Consider the following 25,359-nt stretch of genomic DNA (forward strand, 5'->3'; position numbering starts at 1 on the left):
TAATGTATATCTTTCCTTATTTCCTAAGATAATTCTTAGAGCTACAATTACTAAATTAAAACATATTTATTCATTGAAACAAGATCTCACTCTGTCACCCAGGCTGGAATGCAGTGACACAATCATGGCTCACTGCAGCCTCAATATCCTAGGCTCAGGCAATTCTCCTGTCTCAGTCTCACGTCTCAGTCTCCTGTCTCAGACTACAGGCATATGCCACCACACTCAGCAAATTTAAAAAAGTTTTTTGTAGAGATAGGGTTTCACTATGTTGCCCAGGCTGGTCTCAAACACCTGGACTCAAGTAAGCCTCCCACCTCAGCCTCCCAAAGTGCTGAGATTACAGGCGTGAGCCACCACATTCGGCCCAAAATAATAATTTAAATTTTTTCATATATGTTGAAAAATTGCTTTTAAGAACTTCATGCTGTCTTCCAGTTCCAAAATGGCAGCATAGAAGCAAACTGGCTTCCTGCTCTCACAACAGAAAACTAAAAACAAACATACATTACCGAGATTATTACCAGCAATAACCCAGAACCCAAAGATGAGGATGAGACAGTTCCCGGGGCCATGGAGAAGTGAAAAAACTCCAAGCAGATGGAAGGGAAATCAGATTTCCATATCCGTGACTCCCCTCTCCACAATCTGTCTTGCACCAAGCATGTGAAAATATTTCCCCCAACTCATGATTTCTTCACTAGAAAAAGTGAGATCAAGGTTGACAACCAGCTTCCCTATCACCTTGGGTTCCTGACAAAAGACCTGTCCCTACCTCAACCCATGGGAAGTATCAGGAGTACCTGAAGGGACAAATATCCCTGAGGACCGCCAGAGACAAAGTGGAGAGGTGAGACAACCATCCCAACCCTAGAAATTCCACTCTATCACTAGGCCAAGGGAGACACCAAATCAGAGTGGCAGTACCATGCTGTAGGAAATATGTTCCACAGGTCCCCTTGGTACAAACCCTTGGCCAGGTGACCCACATTGCCAGAATATCTCCTTTGGGACCTCTTCCATTTGGGACAGGCAGCACTCTGATCCTTTATTAGATTCGATGCAAACCTAGGCTTAAGGTGCCATCTAGTGCCAAAAAGGAGACAGCAACCTAGTGGGGGGGAAGAAAGATACAAATTACAAAGAAAAAAGCAAAAATATCCATTAAAAACCAAAATACGTCAGAGAGAGAAGACTGGAATAAATAACTAATCCTTTAATGCAAAGAAACAGACATACAGCCACAACAACAGCAAACAAGGAACCATGACTTCCCCAAAATGAACAAAGCAAGGAACCAGTGACTGACCTTAATGAGATGTTGATATGCGAGCTCACTGACCAAGAACAAAATAGCAATTACAAGGAAACTCAGTGATCACGAAGATAACACAGAAAATCAATTAAGAAATGTATCAAAGAAATTTAACAGAGATTGAAATAATAAAAATAAAAACAAACAGAAATCTTGAAATATATATGCTGAACTAAAAAATTCACTAAAGACCTTCAACAGCAGAATGAATAAAGCAGAAGAATCAGTGAGCTTGAGGACAGGCTATTTGAGAACACACAGTCAGAGAAGAAAAACATAAAAAGAAATGAAGATCACCTACAAGATACAAAAAATTCCCTCAGAAGACCAAATCTAAAAATTATTGATGTTCAAGAGAGAGTTGAAGAAGAGTAAGGGGTAGAAAGCTTATTTAAAGAAACAATAACAGAAAACTTTTGAAAACTTTAGAAAGACATAACTATCCAGGTACAGGAAGGACAGAGAACATCAAACAGATTCAACCCAAATAAGACCATCCCAAAATATACTAATCAAACTCTCAAAGGTCAAGGACAAAGAGAAGATCCTGAAAACGGCAAGAGAAAAGAAGCAAATAGCACATAAAAGAGGTCCAGTTCATCTGGCAAAGGACTTCTCAATGGAAACTATACAAGCCAAGAGACAGTGTGAAAACATTTTCAAAGTGCTGAAAGAAAAAAGCTGCCATTGAAGAATACTGTATCCATCAGAGGTATCCTTCAAATATGCTAAGATAAAGTCTTTCAAAGATGGACAAAAGCTGAGCGAATTCACTATCACCAGACCCATGTTACATCAAATGCTAAAGAGAATTACTCAATCTGAAAGAAAAAAATCACTAATGTGCAAAGAGAAAACATTGGAAGGTAAAAAACTCACTGGTAAAATTAAGTACATAAACAACCTCAGAATACACTAATACTCTGTGGTGTACCACCTACTCAAACTCAAGTATGAAGCCTATAAGATAAATCTATTAAAAACAGTAATAGCTACACAACCTGTTAAAAGATAGGCAATATAAAACTATGTAAGGTGAGACCAAAAAAAGTCAAAATGTATGGGGGATGGACTTAAATTGTAGAGTTTTTTTAAATTTTTTTATTTGTTTCTATTATATTTTAGTGATCTCAGATAACATTATCTCTTTAAAATAACTTATTATATCTAGAAGATGTTTTCATAAGCTTCATGGGAACCACAATGCAAAAAACTATAATAGATACGTTAGAAATAAAAAGCAATGGGCTGGGCATGGTGGCTCAGACCAGGCATGGTGGCTCGTGCCTGTGATCCCAGCACTTTGGGAGGCTGAGGCGGGCAAATCACTTGAGGTCAGGAGTTTGAGACCAGCCTGGTCAACATGGTGAAACCCTGTCTCTACTAAAAATGCAAAAATTAGCCAGGCATGGTGGCAGGTGCCTGTAATCCCAGCCACTTGGCAGGCTGAGGCAGGAGAATTGCCTGAACCTGGGAGGCGGAGGTTGCAGTGAGCTGAGACTGCGACACTGCACTCCAGCCTGGGCAACAAAAAAATAAATTAAGTAATTAAAAATAAATTAAAAAGCAATGAATTAAAACATACTACCAGAGAAAAATAATCTAACCACAATGAAAGACAGTAAGAAAGGAAGAGAGAATTTATAAAACAACCAGAAAACAAGCAACAAAATGGTAATAGTAAGTCTTTACTTAGCAATAATAAGACTGAATGTAAATGGATTTAGTTCTTCAATTAAAAAACACAGTGCAGCTGAATGGATAAAAGAAACAATACCCAACTATATGCTGCCTGCAAGAAACCCACCTCAACTATAAAGACACAGACTGGGCCGGGCGCGGTGGCTCAAGCCTGTAATCCCAGCACTTTGGGAGGCCGAGACGGGCGGATCACGAGGTCAGGAGATCGAGACCATCCTGGCTGACACGGTGAAACCCCGTCTCTACTAAAAAATACAAAAAAAACTTAGCCGGGCGAGGCGCCTGTAGTCCCAGCTACTCGGGAGGCTGAGGCAGGAGAATGGCGTAAACCCAGGAGGTGGAGCTTGCAGTGAGCTGAGATCCGGCCACTGCACTCCAGCCTGGGCGACAGAGCGAGACTCCATCTCAAAAAAAAAAAAAAAAAAAAAAAGACACAGACTGAAAGTAAAGACATGGAGTTGATATTCCATACAACTGGAAACTCAAAAAGGGGAGTAATTGTACATAGATAAAATGGACTACAAGTCAAAGACTGTAAAAAGAGTCAAAGAAGATCATTATATCATTAAAGGAGTCAATTCAACAAGTAGATAGAACAATTGTAAGTGTCAATGCACCCAACACTGGAGCACCCAAGTATATCATTCCAATAGATGCTAAAAGGCATCTGATAAGATTCAACATCCCTTGTCTTATTCTGTTTGTGTTGCTATAAAGGAATACCTGAGGCTGGGTAATTTTTTAAAAAACAGATTTATTTGGCTCATGCTTCTGCAGGCTATAAAAGAAACATAGTGCTAGCATCTGCTTCTGGTCAGGGTTTCGAGCTGCTTCCATTTATGGTAGAAGGTAAGGGGAGCCAGTACATAGAGATCACATGGTGAGAGAAGCAGCAAGACAGAGGAAGAGGTGCCTGTCTCTTTTCAACAATCAGTTCCCATGGAGACTAAGAGTAGAATTCACTCACTCCCATGATAATGGCACCAATCCCTTCATGAGGCATCCACCCCCACAATCCAAACACCTTCCATCAGGTTTCACCTCTAACACTGGGGATCAACTTTCAACATGAAACTTGGTGGAGCCAAACTAACCATAGTATCCCTTCATGATTAAAAAAAAAAAAAAAAAACCTTCAGCAAACTGGGTATAGACGGAACATACCTGAAAATAATAAAGGCCATATATGACAAACCCATAGCCAACATCATACTGAACAGGGAGAAACTGGATGCCCTTCCTCTAGGATCTGGAATAAGACAAGGATGCCCACTTTCACAACGTTTATTCCATATAATACTGGAAATCCTGACCAGAGCAATTAGGCAAGAGAAAGAAAGAAAGGCATCCAAATTGGAAAGGAAGAAGTCAAATTAGCTTTGTTCACAGACAACATGATCTTATATTTAGAAAAACCTAGAGACACCACCAAAAACTGTTAGAACTGATTAATGAATTCAGTAAAGTATATCCACTATGGAAAACAGTATGGAGGTGCATCAAAAAACTAAAAATAGAACTACCATAAGACCCAGCCATCACACTACTGGGTATATATCCAAAAGAAAGGAAATCAATATATTGAAGAGAGATTTCCATTCCCATGTTTATTGCAGCATTATTCACAATAAATAAAACTTGGAATCAACCTAAGTGCCCATCAATGGATGAATGGATAAAGAAAACGTGCTATATATACACAACGGAATATTATTTAACCATAAAAAACAAAGGAATCATGTCACTCACAGCAACATGGATGGAACTAGAGGTCATTATGCTGAGTGAAATAAGTCAAGTACACAAAGACAAATATATCTCATGTTCTCACATGTGTGAGCTTAAAAAAAAAATGTGGATCTCATGAATATAGAGAGTAGATTGGTGGTTACCAGAGAGCAGGAGGAGAGGGACAAGGGGTGTTGAAGAGAGGTTGATTAATGGGTATAATATACAGTTAGAGAGAAGAAATAAAACCCAGGTTTTACAGATCAGTAGGGTGACTATAGTTAACACTACTCTACTGTACATTTCAAAATGCCTAGAAGATAATTTGCATGTTTCTAGCTTAAAGAAAAAATAAGTATTTAAGATGATGGAAAATCCAATTACCCTGATTTGATCTTTACACATTATAAGAATGTATCAAATTATCACATGTACCTTGAAAATATATACGACTATTATGTATCAACAAAATAATAAACTGAATGAAGAAAGAACTGTGTGCTAATGTACACTTCCACCAGAAGGATAAAAGTATGCCCATTTGCTATACCTTCATCAGCACTGAGTATTACGGTGGTTTAAATTAATTTGTTTTGCTTATTTTTGAAGAAAAAATAGTAATATATTGTTTGATTTGCATTTCTCTGGTTTATCTGTAAGATGAAACATTTTTGTTTCGTTTGTGTTTCATCAGTTACCAGTGGCATTAAACACTTTCCACATGCTTACTCGTTACTTGCATTTTTATCTCTGTGAGTGGTCTGTTGATGCCCTTCTGTCTATATCAAGTGTTGGGTTTTTAGTTTTTGGTTTTTTTTTTTTTTTTTTTGGCAAGTGTACTTTGTATTTAAGAATCTTAGCAATTTTTGTGTCATTTCTGTTGCAAATATTTTTCCAGTTTGTTGTTATGTTTTATTTTGTAATTCTGTTTTAAAAGTTTGTTTTTTTATTTTAAAAAGTTCCAAACCCAAAGAAAAATGGAAAGAACAGCGAGCATGTGAATGCCCCTCACATAGATTACCAAGTGTTAACATCTTGTTATGCATGCTTTCTCTCTCTCTCTCTCTCTGTGTGTGTGTGTATGTGTTTGTGACTAGAATGTGGTCAATATCGTATATAACTGTACTGGAACAACCCAGAATAGATAGGATCCATGGTGTTTCAATAATTGAATGACAAGACACCTTCTAATCTACACTCACCATTGAACAAAAACCTGTTACCCTCACTTTTTCTCACTATTACTTGCTTTGTTCTTGTTTCTTTCTTCCCCCCCCCTCCCCCCCGCAAATAGTAGCACAACAGAGCAAGCAAAAAATTAAGATTTCTGTGCAGTTCTGATAGTGCTGGTACAGATGGCAGTCACCCTCCTAGTGTCAATAAGCAAAGCATGGTCATTAAGAACAGTGTGAGCAAATATCACAAGCAATAAAATTTATGAAAGCCAGCAATGGTAAGAGGAGGAACTATCTTTTGACATAAAAGAAAAATCATTGCCAAAGTGTGGATAAAGTGAAACCTATTTTGAAAACAATACAAAAGCACTTTGAACTCTTCTGATAATGTCCTTATCATTGTTTCAAGATTACTGCTAGGAGAATCTTGCATTTGCTGGCATTCGCTATCATCACTTTGTGTACCTACTGGTTTGCCTCTACCAGGCAAAACTACCAGATTTTCCCTTAGGCAATGCTGGCTAAAAAGGAAAACTATCTTTTGTGAAAATTAGGCTTTCTGATTTTCAGGCAGGTATGGAGCAAAGAGTGCTAGGTTGTAGATATTTGATTAGGATTCCAGCCTCATCAGTGATTATGCATGTGATCTAGGACTGGTTTACATAAACTCTCTGAGCCTCAGTTTCCTCATCTTTAAAAAGAAAGAGTAAATATTTACCTTGTAAGTTTAAAGAAAGTCCTTTGCAAACTGTCAAGGGTGTTATGAAAACATTAATGACGATCAAGAAGATCATGATAAGGATGACAATGAAGAGGATCATTATTGCCTCTCTGTTCTAAATCCTTTTTCAAGGTGTGTCCATGGATAGTATTCATTTGGAATGAACTCTCCCTATTTCCTGGGTTTCCATAGATAAAGTGAAGCCCCATATCTAAACAATGTTGATTCTCAGTTACTCATAGGAACTGTGCTCTGCTGTTGAAGGAACAAACAGAGATCTGCAGTCATTATATGCCTTCCCTCTCAGAAGGAGTTGCTGCCCTGGGACTTTTGGCCTCTGATACTCCATCAGCCTCACAGTTTGAGCAGGCACTGGCAGTTCCTGCTAGCCTGACTGCCGGGTTCCAGTCCTGGCTCAATCCTAGTGCAAGAGGTACTCCAATCCTTCACAGCAACCGGGTAGTAGAATTTCCAGGACCAAGCTCTCAATCATACAGAGAAAGGCCCTCTATGTGTCCAAAAAAATATTGGTTCCAGGCAGTCATGCTCATCTCAGAGATTCCTAGGACAAATCATCTGCATTAGAAATACCAAGAATGTTTGTTAAAATGCAGATTCTAGGATGCCCTTCTGAGAGCCAGTGAAAGAAAACTGCAAATAAAGTTTGAGAACCATCACTCTAGACCTGTTGTCTCTCAAATACGGTACCCACATCCCGGGTGATACAGAAGATGATGCCATTGGTCATGTGAGGAAAGTATAAGAACGTCTATTTACATTTAAAAAGAAATAAATAAAAAACTACTTTGTACTACCATTCAATATTCAGCCTGTCACTCGATCCCTCATGTGGTAACGTCCCTTGCAGCTCTGAAGGCAACCTGAGAGTGGAGTCTCCAAACCACAAAACAGTGGACCAGCACTGGTGCATTTGCTCTCAGCGCATTAGAATGGACTGCAGTTTACTCATGCAGTGGGTTTATGAATTGTGTTATTTAATTTCAAGTATGCTAAGGCTGAAAAAACGGACGTGTCTTAAGGCTTTCTGCAAAAAGCACACTGTATTTTGAAGATAACGATAAGCATCCATGAACAAGAAAATGAGAGTTGACATTTTTACTCTCAGCATGAGCTTTTTTTCTTCACCCACATTAGAAAGTAAAAATGATGATGATCCAATCCAACTTAAGAAAAGTCAGCCAAAGAAACCCCAAAACTTAGAAATTATCCAGAAGACTAACTGAAATTATGGACTTACACCTATCATCAGTGCTAAACCTCACCTAAGTATAGAGTATGATGTCTTGAGATATTAATTACAGCTGGTATAAAGCCATCATAATTAACAAGATTAAGCAACCAGAACATTATAGTTAATGAACACTATTAGCAAGAACTAAAAGTTTTGTGCTATTCATACAATTTTTAAAAATTTTAAATATACTTATTTCATATTTATCTTACTAAAAATTTATATGTTGGTACATTTTATAATGTATTCACTATATATAATAAAAATATATAATTTATAAATAAATATACACATATTATGAATATATGCCCAAATCCTTTGACCGATGGCTATGTCGATAAAAGGCCAGGTCCTGCTTCTGTCCCACTTCAAAACTTAGAGAAAGTTAAGTCTCCTATTTGACCCCCTGATCAAGATTGTGACTAAGCATCCCACTCTTCAGTGAATGGTGCCGTTGGTAAATGAAAAACACCTTCCTACTTGGGTAGTCTAAGGACTTTGTTAAGGAATCTTAGAAGAAAAACGCCATGAATTGTCCCATCTCCTCCTTCTAGGCATGAGAACTTGAAGAAATTCTAGGCTCTGTAACCTGCTTTGGATATAATCTCCTAGCAGTCCATGCCAGACTCTGAAGCCAAGTCTATTCATGACAGTGTCTTGGGGCAAGTGCAGAACCAGGTATGATTGGGAGCAGAGAAAATGTCAGTCACGGGCCATAGTCTCCCATCTCCGGGATTCTCCTGTTTCTCTCTATTCCCATCTACTGCTGTTGCTTCTCTCCTTCCCTGAGACACATGTTATGACTTTCATTTTGACTCTCAGGACCTGCTTGTTTACTTTGAAGACCCAGTTTGGATTTTTCTCCGGTTATTTTGTTTAATCTCGGCCCATCTCATTTCATTTCTGATGGCATGCCACTTTAGCCCTACACATTCACAGCTAGGACTGAGAGATGCTCATACCACTCCTCCAGGCTTATAGGGCCCATACAAACTTGACAGGCTCCCCATCTTCCTGGTAAGAAGGCAAATGATTATACTACTGTACTGAATAGGAAAGATATGATCCAAGTAGCACTTCTGGGAACTAACTCCATGCCCCAGTCAATGTCTTCCTTCACTCTTCCAGACCCTAGTAAGGAGCAAAGGCACTCCTTGGCAAAAGAGAACTGTATACGAAAAGATTTCTGCCAGATACTTTCTGTTTTGTTCTCTGTAGCTGCAATTGCTACCTAGGTAGCTCTTTTCAGCTATCATAACCTGACAATCTACAGTCCAGACTCCTGGTTCTCTGTCAAGATGAAAGGATAAAGAGGAAGACAGAGACAGTAGAACTTGAGTATTGGATTCTTTCATTAGAATTGGTGACAGCTCTTCTCCTGTTTGTTTTTCCCCATCCCTTCCATTCTGAGGCTTTCTTACTTGCTGCTTGTATGCTTGATCCTTTGATGACACACCTTCTCCATCTGCTATAGGCCTCTTGGCTGCCAACTATACAGGCAACGCACTTTGCCTTGCTAGGCTCTCTTGAATTCAAACTAAGAGCCAATATTTTAAGTTGGTAAGGTAACTTCTAATATTTTCTTCTCCAAGAATCCCTCTTATTATTTTCCCTATAGATTCATTGTTTTAAGATTATGTATATTAACCTATTTGCAAGTCACAGTTTTAGTTCTAAATTTAAAAATTAAAGATATAAATAACCACAAACTAAAGTGTTTAATTAGTATGAACTAGCACATTTCAACTCATTGAATTGTTTAAATCAAGAGCCTATTTTTGAAATTTTAGTTAGCCTAATCATGATTTCTTTTTTCTTTTCTTTTTTTATTTTTGGAGACAGAGCCTCCTTCTGTTGCCCAAGCTGGAATGCAGTGGCAGGATCTCTCTGGAATGCAGTGGCGGGATCTCTCACTGCAGCCTCCACCTCCTGGACTCAAACAATTCTTCTGCCTCAGTCTCTGGAGTAGCCAGGACTATAGGGGCATGCCACAGCACCCGGCTAATTTTTGGGGTTTTTTTTTTTTTTTTGAGACAGAGTCTTGCTCTGTCGCCCAGGCTGGAGTGCAGTGGAACAATCTCAGCTCACTGCAACCGCCACCTCCTGGGTTCACGCCATTCTCCTGCCTCCGCCTCCCGAGTAGCTGGGACTACAGGCACCCACCACCATGCCCAGCTAATTTTTTTTTTTTTTTGTATTTTTAGTAGAGAAGGGGTTTCACCATGTTAGCCAGATGCTCTTGATCTCCTGACCTTGTGATCCACCTGTCTTGGCCTCCCAAAGTGCTGGGATTACAGGCATGAGCCACCACGCCCAGCCTAATTTTTGTATTTTTTTTTAGTAGAAATGGGATTTCACCATGTTGGCCAGGCTGGTCTGGAACTCCTGGCCTTAGGTGATCCACCCTCCTTGGCCTTCCAAAGTGCTGGGATTACAGGCGTGAGCCACTGTGTCCAGCCTACTAATCATGATTTCTTTAAAGAATTTTAAAATATTGAAAATAACTGCAAATACCATCATACTATCTTTCATTGCCATTACAGAAAAGACAATGCACTTTGAACAAAAAGATTGGACTTTATTAGAATTCCTTTAGACTTCTTGGCCTTGTGATCTTGTGCAATTTATTCAATATTAGTTTCCTCATCTATAAAGTGTGCATAGTAATAACACTAATTTCACAGCGTTGTTGTAAGGATTATTTGAGATCATGTATTAATATATAAAAGTACACTGTAATAACATGCTATACAAATGTACCTTTGTTTATCTGACTTCTGGTCTGCTTGTTTCCAAGACTTTTTCAAAACTGGCATGTAGCCCTATCTATTTCTCTGATCTTAGCTCCTCATCTCAACCTACTGGGCCTTAAAACTTGAAACTGCTTATCTCCTGCTTCATTGTCTCCCAAATCAAGTTCCATCTGCATTAGAAAGTTCCAAGTAACCTTATTCCAAAGTCAAAAACAAAACTTTGCTCTTTCCTCCTCAAATTGACTTCTCTTTAAGACATTTATGCAGCCAACAGACACATGAAAAAATGCTCATCATCACTAGCCATCAGAGAAATGCAAATCAAAACCACAATGAGATACCATCGCACACCAGTTAGAATGGTGATCATTAAAAAGTCAGGAAACAACAGGTGCTGGAGAGGATGTGGAGAAACAGGAACACTTTTACACTGTTGGTGGGACTGTAAACTAGTTCAACCATTGTGGAAGACAGTGTGGCAATTCCTCAAGGATCTAGAACTAGAAATACCATTTGACCCAGCCATCCCATTACTGGGTATATACCCAAAGGATTATAAATCATGCTGCTATAAAGACACGTGCACATGTATGTTTACTGTGGCACTATTCACAATAGTAAAGACTTGGAACCAACCCAAACGCCCATCAGTGATAGAATGGATTAAGAAAATGTGGCACATATACACTATGGAATACTATGCAGCCATAAAAAAGGATGAGTTCGTGTCCTTTGTAGGGACATGGATGAAGCTGGAAACCATCGTTCTCAGCAAACTATCGCAAGGACAGAAAACCAAACACCGCATGTTCTCACTCATAGGTGGAAATTGAACAATGAGAACACTTGGACACAGGAAGGGGAACATCACACACTGGGGCCTGTCGTGGGGTGGGAGGAGGGGGGAGGGATAGCATTAGGAGATATACCTAATGTAAATCATGAGTTAATGGATGCAGCACACCAACATGGCACATGTATACATATGTAACAAACCTGCATGTAGTGCACATGTACCCTAGAACTTAAAGTATAAAAAAAAAAAGATTTCTTGAGAGGAAAAAAAAAAAATTGACTTCTTAGCTATCATTTTAGATGAATGATTCCTCTATCTTCTCAGTGTTCCAAATCCCAAATCTTAGGGTCATCCTTGAGTCTCACTCAATCTACTTCTACAATCTTATGTTCATTGAGATTCTTTCCAAATGTCTCAAATCGAACCTTTCCTTTTACTCCCCCATCATCATATTTGTCCAGGCTTGTATACCTCAGATTAAACTTTGAGTTATAAGGCCAAGGTCTACGTCTAATTAGTATATATCCAATATCTAGCATACTGCTTGGTAAATAGCAGCTGCTCAATAAATGCTGAATAAATGCACGATAAATAAGTTACTAAATGAATGTGTGGGTAATTATGGCCATCCATCTACTACTTTCTTATCTCTAGACCATAACCTTTCCCATCCACTCTATACAGCATTCTCAGATTAATCTTTATAAAATGTCACTTTTGTCATGTCACAGTTTGACACAAAAGGCTTCAATAGCTTACTACTTTCTAAGATGAATTTAAACTTTATTATCTAGTATTAAACTCTTGCCCAATCTACCCCCACTTTACCTCTTCAATTGTTTTCCCATTTCTCATCTCCAAGCTCACTGGTCTTCACAAATGAACAGGTTCCCACGTTTATTCCCTATGTGGTTTTTCATTCATGGTAATTTTTTCTTCTCAGAAAGCTGTCCCTTTTCCTTTCTGCATGCCTGAGCCCAAGTACTACTTTACCCTTGAAATCTTTCCAGACTAGAGTAGCCCATATCAAACTCCCAAGGTTCTAATCTCTTGACAGACTTATATCACCTTTTACCCATGTGCCACCGTGCACTGAGTTTGTCTCTCTGACTAGACTCTAAAGTTCTCAAGGTAATGACCTTTTGAATTCCAAAGAGCACTAGCCATGGTGCTGGCACACAGTACAAATTCATTTGATACTTCTTGACTTGAATTAAATATAGGCAGAAAAGACAGTCTAATTCAGGATGCCAAAGTAAGGATAAGGGAGAAGCGAAGAGAATAGGTTTTTAGATTCACCCAGAAGTTTGTGGAGTTCTGGAGGGTCAATGTGTTGATACTATAAAGAATAGTGTTCCTGCATCATCAGGTCCATATCTCTTGGACATTCAGACCTTTCTGCTTCTCCAGGTTCCCAGCTCAAGATCAGCATTCTGGAATGACTTTTCTCCTATTCCCCTCATAAGATCACATGTCAATAATTTTCCAGGAAGGCAGAGGTTAGTTACTTATAATTCTTTCCAGTATTTTAAGAAATATGAGGTACTAAATCATACATAGTTCATTACCATCTCTGCACCGTGTACAAGACACTATGGTAAACTGGGACTACTGAGACATGAGACTTTGTCACTGTCCTCAAGAGCAATGAAGAAGTAACTACCAATATAAGGTAATAAATGACGTATGACAAATAAGTTGTATAGTATGAATGCTACATACGTTCAGAAATCATTTGAAGAGTTGAGGAAAAGCTTAATAAAGAAGAGGAACCGGGCATGGTGGCTCATGCCTATAATCCCAGCACTTTGGGAGGCCCAGACAGGAGGATCATTTTACCCCAGGCATTCAAGACCAGCCTGGTCAACAGAGCAAGATCACGTCTCTCTCTCTCTCTGTCTGTCTCTCTCTCAGTGCTAGCACACAATACAAATTCATCTGATACTTCTTGATATATATACACACACAGTGGGGAGGGAGAGAGAAAGTGAGAGAAGGAGGGAGGAGAGGGAGAGGGAGGGAGGGAAGAAGGGAGGGAGAGAGAGAGAGCAAGAGAGAGACCATAACTGGATCATGAAGATAAACAGAGGAGTACAGTGGTATTTGGCCTTCTAGATGGCCCCCAATGATCCCCACCCCCTGTCATTCATGCCCTTGTGTAATCCCTTCTCCTTGAATGTAGGCTAAACCTACTGGCTCACTTCTAACAACAGAACAGAGTAGAAGTGTACCACTTCTGAGATCAGGTTAGAAAATGACTGTGGCTTCCATCTAGGGCACTCTTTTCCACTCTCTGGATCTCTTTTGGGTCACCAGCTGCCATGCTGTAGAAATACTCAGGCAGCTTAAGAGAGACCCACATAGTGAGGAACAAAGGCCTGCCAGTAACTATAAGAGTGAGCTTGGAAGCAGATCTTTCCCTGTCCTTCCACCCACTGTCAAGTTTTCAGATGAGATTGCCCCAGTCAGTACTTAAATTGCAGCCTGTGAGAGACCCTGAGTCAGAGGCACTCAGCTTACCTGTGCCCAGATTCCTGACCCATAAAAACTGTAAGTATGGGTTGTTCTAAACGACTACATGAGTAATTTCTTATACAATAGATAACTAATACAAGGGCCTTGCAGGCAGTAGGGATGAAACTGTGATGAATACAGAGATGACAGATGTTTATACGTGCAAGGAGGTCCAGGTAAAAATAGGGAGACCAGGAAAGGGCTGCCTCTACCAAAGGATGATGGATACCTGTGGCACTGCCTTCAGGTAGAGAAAGGGAGACAGGTCCAATGTATACCCAAAGCTCTGCTCCCCTGTACTGACTTGGCTATGTCTACAGCTTTCCTTGACTTCTTGTGCACTGTTTATGAAACTTTACTTCACTGCCTGATATTATTCATGTATGCTGGGTACATATATAAAACACAAATAAGGGCTACGGGATTTTTAAGTTTAGTACAAAAGCTTAATCTACATTCATTCAAATTCAGGAGGCCTGTGTGTAAAAAGTCCAAAGATAAGGCAAGGTCACTTATTTTTAACTCGATTCTAATTTTAATAAATCATCTCTTAGGATGCACATAATAGGTATTTCAAGCAAGTTTTATTTTTGTTTACCCTGGATACCAAAATTATCTGTACAATCAAGCACATAAGACATTCTAAAAACCCTAACGCACCACATGATCTAAACAGTGTGAAAACTGATTTGCATTAAAACGTTTCCTTTAAAAGTTAAATTTTAGATACCTTTTGCTATAAAATAACAACAACAAAGAGTAGCAGCAAAACCCAGGACATTGAAATAACTGTTACGGTGTCAAGCATTAGAACTCAATAGAAATAATCTATAATCACTTCATTGAAGTCCAAATTCTACCATTAACTTACTTTTTTAAAAACTGCATAAACTTGAGGGGTACAAGTATAATTCTGTTCCATGTATATACTGTACCCAGATTCCTGACCCATAAAAACTGTATCTGTTGTTCTAAATGACTACATGAGTAGTTTCTTACACAATAGATAACTAATACAAGTGCCTTGTAGGCAGTAGGGATGAAACCGCCTGATATTATTTAGTGGTACAGTCTTGGTTTTAATGCATCCCTCACCTGAACAATGTTCACTGTACTTGATCTACCATTAACTTCTTACACAAAATCTCTACTGAATAGAAAGGATGTTAACAAAGCCAAGAAAATGTTGCCTATATTTTATAGTCATCTCATTTGAGTGAGAAAAGTTATTTCTCAATTTTATTTACTTTGGGCTCTAAATGGCTATTTTACTTACCATTTGGAAGCCTGGGGAGTATATAAGTTCTCATCATTAACAGCAGTTGTTAATACATTCTGGTTTACAACATTTAAATACTTCTCAATGTGAATCTGTTACAGAAATGTCAAAGGTTAGGCAATTATTGTGGACTTAAGATACCCAGCTAATTTACTTCATTAGGCTAACACTCTGAATCCTGTAATTAAGCCAAAACCACAAGATGCTATGTATTATTACATGCCTAAGGTATCATTAGGCATCTCAAGGCCAAATTACTTCAACTATTGCAGAAAGCATAATAAACTGAGACTCAAAGCTGGAGTGACCTGTGGCACACTCTTTCTTTTTTTTTTTTTTTTTTTTTTTGAGACAGGGTCTTGCTCTGTGGCCCAGGCTGGAAGGCAGTGGTGTCAAAATGTCTCACTGCAGCCACAACCTCCTGGGCTTAAGCAATCCTTCCACCTCAGCCTCCTGAGCAGCTGGGACCACAGGCACACGCCACCACGCCTGGCTAATTTTTTTATTTTTTGCAGAGACAGGGTTTCCCTATATTGCCCAGCCTCTATGGCACTCTTTACAAATAAAATAGTGCACAATAGTCAGTGCATTTTTAGCCAGGTAAATCTACTAGGCAATACAGACATGGAGTAATGTCTTTTTCTTATAGGGACTTCAAGCAAGCATCCAAAGAAAGCATTTGGTCTTTAGGTAACATTATTTAAATGAGCCAATCCAAAGACTCCAGCTGGGTCCAGCCCTCTCATCATCAGGTAATATGACAATGATGTGCTACAAAATATACCGCATTTCTCACAGCCTTGGGAGCTGAGAGATAAAGCAGGTAACAGAGTAGATTAAAAGTCTGAATCAAGAGCAGAGACACTGAAAATAAGAGGTCTAGAAGCTGGAGATGGACCTTATTTGGAAGATGGACTCCATTAGCTTGTTTCGTAAATGAGTATTCTCCTGGTCTGAAAACTGGATTCTCCCCTGACCTTAGATCTGTTTGTAATGATGAAGTTCCTATCTACTTTATTTCTCTGGCCCAATATTGGTATATTTCTTTAGTTTTACCCACTTGATGATAATATTACAAAAACAAATAGCTCAAAATATTTAGGCTATTAGGGGAAAGTCAACTCTTATTTTTTATATTTATTTATTTATTTATTTATTTTATTATTATTTTTTTTTGAGACAGGGTCTCACTCTGGGTAGCCCAGGCTGAAATGCAGTGGGGCAATCAAGGCTCATTGCAACCTTGACTTCCTGGGCTCAAGCGATCCTCCCACCTCAGCCTCCTGTGTAGCTGGGACTACAGGCGTGTGCCACCAGGCCTGGCTAATTTTTTAAAAAATTTTTTGTAGAGATGGGGTTTTGCCATGTTGCCTAGGCTGATGTCAAACTCCTGGACTCAAGTAATCTGCCTGCCTTGGCCTCCCAAAGTGCTGGGATTACAGGCCTGCACCACTGTGCCCAGCCAACTCTTCTCTTGTGAAATCTCAGTAAATCCCAGAAAATCTGCAATGTATTGGTCAGGTATATTGTTGGATTGACAGTAATTATTTTTCATTGCTTCTTGGCCTTTTGGTTAAGATCAAGTGATAGTAATTATTTTTCATACTCCAAGTTATTCTTATAAAACTACATTTTAGGAGTTGTCACTGCATAATCTTACATTTAACCTACTTAAATTCTTTGTGAAATATGACAATATAAATCAATCAGTTAATAATTATCATGAGAACAAACAACAGAACAAGAATGCTGATGACTGCCCTAAATTCAGCTTTGTTACAGAATTATGCAGGGTTCTATGAGAACTGCAATTCCTTTTTTCTAGAGGATGCTTTGTATCCTTCCAGTATTTTATTTAATATCTAAAGCTCTACTTACTTTTAACCCCATTTCAGTTCTTTTGATTGCTGTTTCAAGACTCCGAATGTCTAGAGTCTCTCGTTTTTCCTCAGGTGAGAATTTTGTTAATTCCTCCTTTAACTGATAAAGGTCTTCATGGATCTAGAGGTATAAAAAATGAAAAATACTGAAATAATCCACACATAGTCCACCTATAGCAGTTATTTATCTTAAAGGTTTACAATGTACTTGAATTGGTAGAGACATAAAGCTGATTTTATGGTATTGATTGAAAAGGACCAGTTTTATGGTTGTAAAGCTTTTTTTTTTTTTTTTTGAGATGGAGTTTCGCTCTGTTGCTCAGGCTGGAGTGCAACGGCGTGATCTCGGCTCACTATAATTTCTGCCACCCAGGTTCAAGCGATTCTCCTGCCTCAGCCTCCTGAGTAGCTGGGATTACAGGTGCATGCCACCACGCCTGGCTAATTTTTGTATTTTTAGTAGAGACAGGGTTTCACCATGTTGGTCAGGCTGGTCTCAAACTCCTGTCCTCGTGATCTGTCCACCTCAGCCTCCCAAAGTGCTGGGATTACAGGCGTGAGCCAGCACACCCAGTCTGGTTCTAAGGCATTTTTTTTTTTTTTTTTTTTTGAGACGGAGTCTAGCTCTGTTGCCCAGGCTGGAGTGCAGTGGCCGGATCTCAGCTCACTGCAAGCTCCGCCTCCCAGGTTTATGCCATTCTCCTGCCTCAGCCTCCCGAGTAGCTGGGACTACAGGCGCCCGCCACCTCGCCCGGCTAGTTTTTGGTATTTTTTATTAGAGACGGGGTTTCATCGCGTTAGCCAGCATGGTCTCGATCTCCTGACCTCATGATCCGCCCGTCTCGGCCTCCCAAAGTGCTGGGATTACAGGCTTGAGCCACCGCGCCCGGCCCTTCTAAGGCATTCTTTATTGAGAATGCTCTATTATTGTCTCTCAGATTGTGAAAAATGATGCTTTCATATTATTTCTGTTTTTCCTTCTCCCATTAGAAATAGATTTAAGATAACACTGCAACTCAAATGGTTTCTGCTTTCTTAAGTGGTAAAAGAGTTGAGTCAGAGATAAGAGGTTTGTGACAGACTCCAATTTCTACAAATTGGTTAAGAGGAAAGAAAACAAAAAACTTCCAGCAAAGAAGTTGTAGCAGAAGCAATGTCTTTCAAAAACTATTGTAAATGTGTCGTCAGTGCCTGTTGGTTTTCCATCCTAGGCTGAGTCTTCCCCACTTACTGCTCTGAAGAAGTAGTTTGGTAGGTGTTGTGACCTTGATTTTGTTTTATGTAGTGAGAAATGAAAATAATCCCTGAACAAAAAGGAACATATGTTATTACTTTAACATTTTTCCTTCAATTTGTATTTTCTTTGGAAATGATGAACATCTCTCCAACATCAGGCACCCTCAGAATAAAATGGGCCCTATGAAATTAGAAAGCACAAGATTTGCTGCATTCATATTAGAAACCAAATTTCAGATAAATACAGATGGCACCAATTATTGTATGGGCTGCTGCCACAAGAAAAACATTTTGTTATGCAAATTTATGAACCCAACACCTGTTTCAGCAATAGTCACACCAATAACAATCTGCAAATTGGGTTGCTAAAGGCATTTTGAAGAAGTTACTTTTTCTCTGTTAGTATAACTGGACTCAACACTGATCCAGCCTGTGTTATTGATTAATCTCAAATGTTCCCATGGAGCCAAGTATTCAAAAGATCAGAATTTACATCTTTTCACTGATGGGCATCACAGTCTGGCAGACACATCTGGTCATTTGTACTCTGCACAAATTGTCAGGTAAGGCCTTCAGAGCTCACAGATTGAAATTTGAACATACCTACTGCTTGCTTATAAGCACTAAGGATAAAGATGTACTTCTTTCTATTGTTTTGTCCAAATTACTGCTGCAAGCTGATTTGCCATCTATTGTCTGGAGACATTTGGAAAGTAGAGAGAGGGAGTTCAAGGGCAAGGCCCTTTCTAGGCCTGCAGTTTTTGGTTCCTCCTTTGAATGTACTGACTTTCCCTCTTCTAGTATCTGTAGCTCCATGTATATTTCTGTAACTATCTCTATCAACTACAGGAGGGAGTAAAAACTGTGCCAAAGGTTTGTTTTTTTTACCTGCCTTGTGTGGACAATGATACTTCCTGACAGAATTGTGAGATAGTATGTAACAGCCTTGGTACATAGCAAGAACTCAATAAAAGGCAGCTGAATATAATTCCTAGCCCGATCACTTATTAGTCACATGATTTCCATATACATCCAAATTTTCTGAATTTCTAATTTCTTTGTCCAGGATAAAAAAGAATTACTCTACTTAAAACTGTTGAATGAAAATGAAAGGAATATGTATGAAAATGAATCAATATAGGCTTTGGTGCTGACAGATGTGAACTGGAATCCTGCTTCGTTCTTTACTAAACTGAATTTGGGAAAGTTACTTAGTCTCTTAGAGGCTTCGTGTTCTCATCTGTAAAATGGGAATAATAGTAGCTATCTCAAAACAGTGGCAAGAACAAAATGAGTAAAAATATGTAGTACTTTGTATAGTGTTAAGCACATAGGAGGTCACTGAACAAATGTTAATTCTCCCCTTCTGAATTGTAAAACCTAGTGAAACTCCTTACAGAGTATTAGTGAAACTAATACTCTGTAAATGTTAATTGAATTTATGTAAATGTTAATTGAATAACTTGCTCCCTAATCTTTCTCAAGAATTTTTCCTTTTCTTGCTAGTTATTTTCTCCTCCCCTCTAACAACCACTCACATGTTTGTATAATTGCAATAAAGACAAGTACTATAGAAAAAGTTACACCTGACTTGGGTAGAAAAAGAGATTGAGTTCTAAATCTCTGTTCTTTCTTCAAATAGATCCAAATCTATCATATTGAAATTTTACATCTCATCCATCATCTCTATCATCATCAAACATCTTGTTTTCCATAAATTTTCTACTTGGAGAAAGATTATTATTTTGACAATTTGGGGACAGAGCTACTTAATGAGAAGCCCTTGAAAGATTTAATGCAGCAAAGATTTGCTCTAGACTTTACAAGAGCCACGAAACCAGACTATATACTGTCAAAAGCAATATAAAATTCCATTTTCTTCATCTCTGCTAGAGTTTGGCTGAGTCATTCTCATTACCTCAATTATCTTTAACTTCTTTCTTCTATTTTTTTTTTTTTTTTGAGACAAAGTCTCACTCTCGTCCCCCAGGCTGGAGTGCAATGGCGCGATCTCGGCTCACTGCAACCTCCACCTCCCGGGTTCAAGCGATTCTACTGCCTCAGTCTCCTGAGTAGCTGGGATTATAGGAGCCTGCCACCACGCCCAGCTAATTTTTGTATTTTCAGTAGAGACAGCGTTTCACCATGTTAGCCAGGCTGGTCTACGAACTCCTGACCTCAGATGATCTGCCCGCCTCAGCCTCCCAAAGTGCTGGGATTACAGACATGAGCCACATGAGCCACTGCATTCGGCCTTTTTTTTTTTTTTTTTGACACGGAGTCTAGCTGTGTTGCCCAGGCTGGAGTATAGTGGCGCAATCTCGGCTCACTGCAATCTCCACCTCCTGGGTTCAAGTAATTCTTCCTGCCTCAGCCTCCCAAGTAGTTGGGATTACAGGTGCCTGCCATGATGCTTAGCTAATTTTTGTATTTTTTAGTAGAGACAGGGTTTTGCCATGTTGGCCAGGCTGGTCTTGAACTCCTGACCTCAAGTGATTCACCCGCCTCAGCCTCCCAAAGTTCTGGGATTACAGGCATGAGCCACCACACCTGGCCAACTTCATTCATTTTTATATTGTATGCACCTGACAAATCAGACAGAGAGGTTGATAAGAAAGAATGAAAATAGCAAACTGTCAATTGAGCTCCCTTATTCCCAAGATCAGTGTTAACACACAGTTGTTGTTTTTTTTGTGTGAACACACAATTGCTGGATTTTAATTAAAAAGCTAATTTTGAATCATAAAATCAGGTAATATTTGTTACACAAACCTGTTTAATATTTGGGTCAAGCAAGCATTTATAAAGATATGTTAAGAATACACCACATTTTAATGAAGCATAAAAACAAAGCTTCTAAGATTTACAAAGTATGACTGGAAAGTTCCCAGAGTCGCTACCACACTTCTTCAAGATTACTTCATAAACATGCCATAGCCTATTTAAGGATCAATACATACTGGATGTATTACAATGGGCAAGATGCTTTACTTCTTTGTACTTAAGTGTCTTCTGTAAACTGGAGCTAAAAAATAATACCTACAACGCCTAAGCTGTTTAATATATCTGATTGATACACAGACCTAACTGACCATATTAGGGTGAAGCAAGTCGAAATTTAAAGTACCTCTGCTTTACAGTCTATAGCACACACACACTCACTCACTCACTGATTTGCCAGAAACAATTTAATTGCCTAGGCTAACAAGAAAGGAAGTCTACTTTTACAGTAAATGATGTAGCTTCGGGAAATTGGGACAATTTAGAGTCAGAAGTGAACCTAATCCAAACTATATGTCCTATGGAAGAAGAAAGTGTCCCTATGGAAGAGGAAGAGGTCCAGAGAGGTGAAGTGACTAGCTCAAAGTCGCTACTTGTGAGAATGCCAAAGCCATGGTCAGATCTCAGTATTCTGACTCGCCATCAAGTGCTTTCCACTAGACATACTAATTATTGGTAGCCTGTCTGAGGGAAATAAACCATAGCCCCAAACAGAAGTGGAATCCATGTTGGCACATTTGGGTGGTGCTACATACTCACAAATTCTCAGGATTCATTGGGAAAGTAGGGAAAGTCTTCCAAATTTCCTCACTATACATATTCTACATGTAGAGAATAGAATTTTATACTATACAGGAATCAGTCTTAATAATCTGGTTAACAGGTAGGCTCTCTTCCTCTACACAGCCCTTTACCTGATATGTCCACAGGAATCCTTTTAAACAAGTAGGGGTGCAGATCAACAAGGATATGACTATTACCTCTTCTGACCCATCTCACAAGTCAGTGTCAACAGTTATCTATTACTATAATGTTGTATCCTAGGTAGGAGTCTCCATTATTATTCTCATTATTTGGAATCTATAAAAAGAGGGGGTATGTGCAGCAAAGAATTAACCTTACCCAAAGAGGGGTCCAGTCTTTGCCCCTGGCTACTGGGAGGTGATCTCTAGGCCCCTGGGATGTCCTGCCTGATAGAAAAGTCTTTGTGGGCTTTAGCCACCAGACAGTCTAACAACATGATTTATAACGGATGTTTTGATCCATGCTGTATCAGCTCAGACCTCTGGAACAGTGGGAGACTAAAAGTATTCAGGAGGGGCTGGAGATTAATGGTCAACCACAAGGGCAGTGTGAGATTGAGCCCCAGTAAAAATTCTGGACATCAAAGCCTCAGATAAGCTTCTCTAGTTGCAATATTCTATGCATACTGTCACATATTGTGGCTGGGAGGAAATAATGCAGGTAATGATGTCCATGACTCCACAGGGGTAAGATTACCAAAAGCTCTGTGTCTGGACCCCTCCTGGATTCTGTCCTATGCATCTCTTCCCTTGGCTGATTAATTTGTATGCTTTCAGTATAATAAAACTGGAGGTGTGAGCACAGCACTTTCCTGAGTTCTACGAATAGTTCTAGTGAATCATTGAATGTGAGGGTGGTGATGGGGCCCCTAAGTGTGCACCCAGCTTGTCTGAGTGAGGTGGTTCTGGGGACCTCTAAACTTGCAGGTAGTGAGTGTTGAAGTTAGGGCAGTTTTTTGGGGACTGTTCCCTCAGACTTTGCAGTTTGGTTAAATTCATTGCTTGGTGATGGTGAAAGTGAGGGTGATAAAAGATCAGGTAAGATTTAGGTATGATTCTTAAAGGGGAAGTGTATGAAATTGGTGAGTTTAGGGGCTTGTATTTGGGAAAAGGTAGATTTAGGGAAATCTCTCCTAGATGGGAGGTAAGAGATCAAAATTCTGCCAGAAAAATTAGATCCCTTTCATAAGACCCACTTCAGACCGACTGAGTGACAGTCCTGATAGAGTGACCTTACACAAATGACTTCAAGACTTACTCAAATGCAGCTATTATATATGTGATAGTTAAAACCGATGATATATGTGGAAATATCTTAAAGCTACCTCACATAAATGTGAAAACAAAATGCCATAATCATTTCAGAAACATCTTAGTGCAACTGTTACAAATTGTCCTGTATTGGACAAGACTTTCTTGACATTTCCCCTCTCAAATTAAAAAGCTCCTTCACCAAGTTTCTAAATGTTATATCTTTTCATTCCAAGTTATCTTGATTGTTGTGTTTGTGTTCCCCAACAAGGAACATTTAGATCTAAAAAACTGGGGAGTTTAAGAAAAGCAATGCACATATTTCAATTTGTCTCCAAATTTCTTATCACCTCCTAGAGTGTCTGATTTGTCTCTCCTCCGCTCCCGACGTGATGGGTTCAAATTTTTCAGAATGTAACATTTAAAAATGGGGCCTCAGCGTGAGTTTTCCCAGAGGCAGAAAGCTCGTACTTCTGGGGCGTAACCTACACGGTAAGTCACCGGGAGTGCGCTGAGCCGTGGGGGAAGGTCTGGATGGGCATTTTGGGGAGCCTCTCGCGTGCAGAAGGCAGTCTAGGGACGGCGCACCAAATGGCTAAGCGCCCGTGAATCGGCGCGCGGGGCCTCGCTCGGAAGTGGCACGGCTGGGCAGGGCCAGGGGAGGCCCGTTTCCCACCTGGATTAAGATGGATCCGACAGGGTCGTGGTTTTCAGTGTTCTGAGCCATGGCTAGGTCAAGGAATTGCTACCTCCGCGGAGGCGCGGTTTCCAAGCATCGAAACCTTCAGCCGGGGCCGCTCGTCCCCATGGCAACACTACGCGCGGCCTGGCCTGTTCCATGCCGGGAGCGGAAGGGGGTCTGGGGGCGGGGTCAGGGCAGCCTGGTCATTCCGAGAACGCCCTCCCCGGCGTGTCTCCCCCTCGCGCCGGCGGCCATGGTGCAGTCCAAGGCGGAAGCGGCTGCCAGACGGAACCGGCTTGCGAGCGCAGCTATGGCTGCGGGCGTACCCTGTGCGTTGGTTACCAGCTGCTCCTCCGCCTTCTCTGGAGACCAGCTGGTCCAACGTGAGTAGATAGGCGCCTGGGCCGACCTCCAAGGCCCCTGAGCCTCGGCGGGCGACGGACCCAGCGCCTCGGCCTCTCTGGGCCTTGTCCTCTCCGCGGGCCCTGCGTTCTTCCTCCAGTCAATGGAGGCGCCCAGTCACCCCAGGTGGCTGCCCCTGGCTCTTAATCTCGTGCTTTTCTGCCCACCTGGCCCTCTTCTGCGTTCCTTTCGGCTTCTTGTGTAAAGTGAGACTGATTTCCCGCTCTGCCCAGCCCAGCCCAGCCCACAGGTTTTTGCGAGGATCCGTTGAGATGAACCTGAAGGCTCTGCGGAAATTGCGCTAGGTTACAGGAGTGTAAGGTGCTGGAATTGTTGATATCGTGATGTTGCTATCCTTGCTGCTCTGGGGAGTGTTTCCTTTGAATTCTTGGTTGCTTCTTAATGTGTACATTATAAGACTTCTTAGCTTTGTCCCCTGCACTCTAGTTATTCACGCCTTCTGAGGCATGGGCTCTCCGCCAACATGAGTTTTTGGGTATGACTGGGCTAGTGCTTTTGCTTATAGACCCTCATAATGGCTGTCAGACTTAGTAACTCTTAAAAGAGAGAACATGGGACTGGATCATAAGCCAACTCTACTAAAGGGCTCTGTGAAGTTGAATTATAGGTAATTCAAGACTTCTGTTTTAAGTGTTTTAAGTGTATGGCTTAGAATCAGAGTAGTGACTTAGCTGTATGATCTCAAGCAAGTCACCTAATCTACCTACCTACCTACCTTCCTTCTTTTCTTCCTTTCTTCTTCCTTTCCTTTCTTTTTCTTTTTCTTTTTCTCTGTTCTGTTCTGTTCTGTTCTGTTGACGGGATCTTGCTCTGTCGCCCAGGCTGGAGTGCATTGATGCGATCATAGCTCACTTCAGCCTGGAACTCCTGGGCTCAAGTGATCCTCCGGCCTCAGTCTCCCAAGTAGCTGGAACTACAGGCTCACACCACGAACCTTGGCTATTTTTTTTTATTTTTTGTAGAGCCAGGGTCTTGCTATGTTGCTCAGGCTGGTCTCCAACTCCTGGTTTCAAGTGATCCTCCTGTCTTGGCCTCCCAAAGTGCTGAGATTACAGGCGTGAGCCACTGT

General features: G+C 40.3%; 2 protein-coding genes across 10 annotated transcripts in view; one reads left to right on the forward strand and one right to left on the reverse strand.

Moving 5' to 3' along the window:
* Positions 1 to 24,023, reverse strand: part of IQCH (IQ motif containing H) — a 257,954-nt gene extending 233,931 nt beyond the window's left edge. For all 7 annotated transcript variants that reach the window (XM_031668549.1, XM_031668548.1, XM_009210478.3 and 4 more), the window contains exons 1-3: positions 23,862 to 24,023; positions 17,113 to 17,235; positions 15,232 to 15,326 (exon numbers count right to left, since the gene is read on the reverse strand). In XM_031668549.1, coding sequence (XP_031524409.1) covers positions 15,232 to 15,326; positions 17,113 to 17,235; positions 23,862 to 23,912 — 269 coding nt within the window. In that variant the 5' untranslated portion in view covers positions 23,913 to 24,023. The remainder of the gene's footprint in view (positions 1 to 15,231; positions 15,327 to 17,112; positions 17,236 to 23,861) is intronic.
* Positions 24,024 to 24,078: 55 nt separating this feature from the next.
* AAGAB (alpha and gamma adaptin binding protein) overlaps positions 24,079 to 25,359 on the forward strand; it is a 61,892-nt gene continuing 60,611 nt past the window's right edge. For 2 of the 3 annotated variants that reach the window (XM_003901095.4, XM_021940665.2), the window contains exon 1: positions 24,079 to 24,250. In XM_003901095.4, coding sequence (XP_003901144.2) covers positions 24,121 to 24,250 — 130 coding nt within the window. In that variant the 5' untranslated portion in view covers positions 24,079 to 24,120. Of the gene's footprint in view, positions 24,591 to 25,359 lie in introns of all 3 variants that reach the window. The other variant, XM_009210476.3, reaches the window with a different exon arrangement.

The sequence above is a fragment of the Papio anubis genome, chromosome 7, assembly GCF_008728515.1.
Source record: "Papio anubis isolate 15944 chromosome 7, Panubis1.0, whole genome shotgun sequence".
In the NCBI taxonomy this organism is placed as follows: Eukaryota; Metazoa; Chordata; class Mammalia; order Primates; family Cercopithecidae; genus Papio; species Papio anubis.